The 5,344-nt window shown below is 48.7% G+C and overlaps 1 protein-coding gene across 1 annotated transcript; it reads right to left on the bottom strand.

The window, feature by feature from the left end:
• Nucleotides 1-233: 233 nt before the first annotated feature.
• cldn35 (claudin 35) lies at nucleotides 234-2,786 on the bottom strand. The gene has a single exon (XM_013999904.1). The coding sequence runs from the start codon at nucleotides 1,044-1,046 to the stop codon at nucleotides 363-365; it is 684 nt and encodes a 227-aa protein (XP_013855358.1). The 5' UTR covers nucleotides 1,047-2,786; the 3' UTR covers nucleotides 234-362.
• Nucleotides 2,787-5,344: the final 2,558 nt, after the last annotated feature.

Below are 5,344 nucleotides of genomic sequence, written 5' to 3'. Positions count from 1 at the left end.
AAACAAAGACCAGGGTCCAGTGTCTAAATAAACAAACAAAGACCAGGGTCCAGTGTGTAAATAAATAAACAAACAAAGACCAGGGTCCAGTGTGTAAATAAACAAACAAAGACCAGGGTCCAGTGTGTAAATAAATAAACAAACAAAGACCAGGGTCCAGTGTGTAAATAAATAAACAAACAAAGACCAGGGTCCAGTGTGTAAATAAACAAACAAACAAAGACCAGGGTCCAGTGTGTAAATAAACAAACAAACAAAGACCAGGGTCCAGTGTGTAAATAAACAAACAAACAAAGACCAGGGTCCAGCGTGTAAACAAACAGTGCCCTCCAGCTGCAGCCCTGACCTCTGACCTCTGACCTCTACACGTACTCCTGCAGAGGGACACTGTTGGAGGCGATGGGTTTGATGGGATCCGGCGCCGGCGAGTTGGCGAAGCTCCGCCCGATGTATCCGCGGCGGTAGCGGCCGCCCCGCTCCATCAGGGGGCAGGTGCTGCTCAGCACGGCGCCGCTGATCATCAGGATGACGGCGGCGGCCCAGCCCAGGTAGATGGCCTGGCCCAGCTCCCGCTTGTGCATGGTGGGCACGTTGGGGTTGTAGAAGTCCTGGATCACCGTGTTGGCGGTCCAGGAGACGGGGATCAGAACGCACAGACCCGTGAGGATGAAGAGGATCCCGCCCGCCAGCGCGATGCCGGCCTTGGCGCGGCGGTCGTCGCCGGCGCAGGTGGTGCACTTCATGCCGCAGCAAGACACGGTGCAGGACAGCCAGCCCATGAAGATGGCGAGGCACATGAGGGCGCGGGCGGCCTGGATGTCGGGCGGCAGCGCCAACATGGAGTCGTAGGTCTTACACTGCATGTGACCCGTGGTCTGGTAGATGCAGTTCATCCAGATCCCCTCCCACTTCATCTCCGAGGTCAGGATGTTGTTCCCGATGAAGGCCGACACCTTCCACTGAGGCAACGCCGTCACCGCGATGGCCATGATCCAGCCTGTCACCGCGCACGTGAAGCTGATCAGCTGCATGCCCGTGTTCACCATGACCGCTGAGGTCCTGCTAGGGTCTACAAGGTCCTGTGAGGTTCTACAAGGTCCTGTGAGGTTCTACAAGGTCCTGTGAGGTTCTACAAGGTCCTGTGAGGGTCTACAAGGTCCTGTGAGGTTCTACAACGGTTTACTTGGTCCTGTAAGTTTCTTTGAGGTTCTTCAAGGTCCTACAAGTTTCTTCAAGGTCCTGTAAGGTCTTACAAGGTCCTGCAAAGTTCTACAAGGTCCTGCAAGTTTTTACAAGGTCCTGCAAAGTTCTACAAGGTCCTGCAAAGTTCTACAAGGTCCTGCAAAGTTCTACAAGGTCCTGCAAAGTTCTACAAGGTCCTGCAAAGTTCTACAAAGTCCTGCAAAGTTCTACAAGGTCCTGCGAGGTTTTACAAGATCCTGTAAGGTTCTTCAAGGTTTTTTGGGTTCTTGTTCTTGTTTCGGCCTCGATCGGTTCCCACTAAGAGAAAGTCATGGATTCAGCAGCCATGGTTCTGTCTCCTCTTCAGCATCGACTCCACGTTCTGATCCCTCAGGTGGTCCTCAGGTTCTCCTCCAAACCTGCTGTTCTGACCCCCATTAGGTGGTCCTCGAGTTGTCCTTCAGACCTGCAGTTCTGACCTCAGATGGTCCTTCAGACCGGCTGCTCCTCACAGGACCACTAACACTTCCTGGTTGTCCTTCCTGATCTGGACTCTGGTCATCATGGGTCGGCTGAGGTGACCTTTGACCCTGTATGGACTCAGATCCAAACAGATCGGACCGTAGCGTTCTGCTCCGTCCTGTGTCTGCTTCGGACTCTTCTGGTTCTGATATCAATGTCCAGGTCCGGTGTAGTCTTACTGAGATCTGATCTAACCTGATGACGTCGCTGCAGGTGGACCTATCAGACCCATCAGAACCAGGCTCGAGGTGGTTCTGACCCGTTTGTTGAACAGTAGTAGAGCTGCTGCAGGACTGAGTGTCTCCTTCACCCCCTCCCCCGAACCACCAGGACGGGTCAGTCGGACTCTGAGAAAGGTTTAAATTAAAAATCTGAGCCGAGCGGTCAGAACCAGGGTCCAGCTGCGGGGGGGGGGGTCTCATTGGAACCAGCACAGTAACCCGGGTCAGCAGACGGTGTCAGCTCTCACCATGAATTAAACATCTCCTCCAGAAGATCCACCGCTCAGGTTTCCCTCTTCTGTTGCCTCCCGTCGCCACGGCAACCGCTGCCGTGACAACCCACCGGACAGGAAACAGGAGGAGCCACCGCCGCTCGCTCCGGTGAGGGCAACCAGGCGAGAAATTCATTCAGGTTTCACTTTTACAGCTCTCCTCTGAGACCCAAACCCTTCATGGTACCTGACCCAGAACCAAGAACTGATCCAAACCCTTCATGGTACCTGACCCAGAACCAAGAACTGATCCAAACCCTTCATGGTAACCCTTCATTTCATGCTTTGTCTTGTTTTTCATTACATTTCATAACATTTTTGGGTTTTTTGTTAAACATTAGGCTTCAAAACATTTTATATCCATCAGTGGTGAGCAGCACTAATCTGAGTCCCACTAGCCCTAAAGCACTAACTCTAATATTTATGTCCCCTAATTCTAAAGCACTAACTCAAATATTTATGTCCCCTAATTCTAAAGCACTAACTCACTGAAATTTTTAGCAAAATCTAATTTTAAATCACTAAAATAATCCATCTGACACAAGAAATGAGACAATATTTACTGTGTGCAGAATGTTGTCACTTAGTGCCGTTCATGGGCCAAATGGGAGTCACCTGCAGGCCACGTGTGGCCCACGGGCCTTGAGTTTGACATGTGACCTTGTAGGTGACACACACATGAACAAAATGTGACAGTTTTCACCCTCAGMTGTGAACAACAATGATGATCAACAACATTTACAGACCTCAGTTAGTGCTTCTAAATTTAGCCCAAACATTTAGCAACTGCTAATCCACTAATTAATTAAAAACTAGCTAAAGCACTAATGAAGAAATTAGTTTCCCTGTTAGTGCTTTAGAGGAACTGTGYCCACCACTGATATCCATGATGGCTGCACGAGGACAGAGGATAATTAATAAATTCAGTTTAAAAGAAACAAACAGAAGCAGGTTTAAGGGCATAAAATACCAATTTATTATTTGCACATTAACACAAGATTTCCCTGCAGGCTAAAAGATTTACATGTCACATAATAATAATTATAATAATAATAATAATAATATAGCAAGTGAAYGGCCCTCAGCTGAGTGGGTGGAGTTAGATCAAGCCCCACCCACTTACAACCTCTCAGGTGGGTTGTATCAGTGACCCCCCACCCCCACCCCCCCACAGGAACCAGAGGTAAAAACAAAATGAAAATACACCAAGACTGAACCAGAAGTGAGGAATCTAAAATAACTCATGTCTCCTGAACGTCAGGGAGCTTAAAAAAGATTAAAAGAGGTGATCCAGCTCCACCAGCACCGCTGGGCCTGGGCGGGGCCAAACACAGGCCCCKCCCCCAGCAGCCTGACATGAAGCAGAGCAGGCGGCTCTTTGACGGGTCCACGTTTGAACAAAGTACCTCGTTTGGATTTGAACAGCGCAAAGAGCCACCCCCCCACCTCAGAGTCTGGACCCCCCCCAACGATTGAAACTTTTAAAAAAGACAGAACACATACCGCTAAGACTAAAACAGACCCACTAAACTGATAAACATTTACCCCGAAAAGTTTATATCTTTCTTTCTGATAATAAATATGTCTTTGAAGACGATGGGGGGCATGCAGCGAGCGAACTACAGGAGGGAGAAGAGCTAAAGCTAAAAACAAGTCACTAACTGCACCTTCCCAACGACTGATCCCAGCAGAGAAACCTGAACTAACAGGTTTACACCGACGACATCTGATTACACGGTTGTTTCACGGGCTTCATATTGCTGTGAGGGATCCGGCGACCCTTTCAAAATAAAACGTATTGCCTGCGCTGGTGGCTTCCTGGCTCCACGCCAGCGTGCACGCCTTCAACAGGAAGGAGCCCAACTCATTCATAGTAAACCTGCAGCTTTACGGGTGGTTTATTACAAAGGGTTTTCTCTGAGCCGCCCCCCCGACAAGGCGTGCACGCCGACCATCCTGCAGCACCCACTCCCTCCCACCAGCGGGGGGCTCCACCTGCAACAGGCAGTGAGTCCAGTGTTTCAGAAGAAAAGCTTCAAAAATACAAACTAACTTATTTATTTATGAAGGTTCAGCTTGAAGAAATGCCTCGGTCCATAAATCCTGATTGTCTCCAGCGTCTGTCCGTCTGTCTGACAGGAAGCTGCACCTCTGCTACACCTCAACCAATCAGCTGAGAGSAGGCCTCACCTCCTCACCTCAAACACAATGCTACAAATTAAAAGGTAAAAGCCGCCCTGACTCTTCAGCTGGGAACTGTACAAGAGGCTCTGATGCCAGCCTGAAAATTTTATCACAATAACAACAACAACAACAATAAACAACATCAAAGGTAAACTACCAGCTCTAAACAACAGTTTAAAGAGAACCACCAAACGTCTTATATTAAACTTTTACAAATCTGATCTGTTTGATTATAAATGCATAAAGAGAGACAGACAGAGACACTAGCTGTGTTTCCACTGACCATGAAAATGTGAAAATTATTGCACATTTATAATATGCACAATAATAGTGACTGTTATTAAAGTCACGTGTGAACATGTTCACACGTGACTTTAATAACATTTCTTAATGTCAAACACACAGTTGTGAAACTGTTTCTGACATTAACAGAACATCAACAGTTTTGTGCACATCTGTAATGGAAACACAGCTGGTGAGAGAGACATGGAGACAGACAGTCCTCTGGTCTCCCAGTGTCCTGGTCAGTGCAATGAAGAGGACTCTCATCCCAACAGGGCCTAAAACCACCAGGTCCACAAACATCCTGCAGCGCCACCTTCTGGTCCAAAGACCCCAAGATCAACAGGTCCAACCAAGGACGCCCTGCTACACATCAGACCTTCACCTGCTGCTTCAACCCTCAGCTTGTAACTGACCCCAGTCTGGACCCCTATACATCCCCTCAGAGACCTCCAGGAGACCCCTCACTTCCTGTCCCTGCAGGTTGTCCCTCCCCCCACCTCCCCCCGTCCCTCTGCAGATGTAAATATATGTCTGTGTGAAAATAAAACAAGTCATCTGAGGCATTTACAGCAGTTTGTCCTTGATTTCCCTTTACAGTTCAGTGCCCCCCCCCAGAACACACACAGCAGTACAGGTATATACAGGTGCACTCACACACACACACACACACACACACAC

The sequence above is a fragment of the Austrofundulus limnaeus genome, unplaced genomic scaffold, assembly GCF_001266775.1.
Source record: "Austrofundulus limnaeus strain Quisiro unplaced genomic scaffold, Austrofundulus_limnaeus-1.0 Scaffold2554, whole genome shotgun sequence".
NCBI lineage: Eukaryota > Metazoa > Chordata > Actinopteri > Cyprinodontiformes > Rivulidae > Austrofundulus > Austrofundulus limnaeus.
Note: the sequence above shows the minus strand (reverse complement) of the source record. Positions and strands in the feature narration are given on the sequence as shown.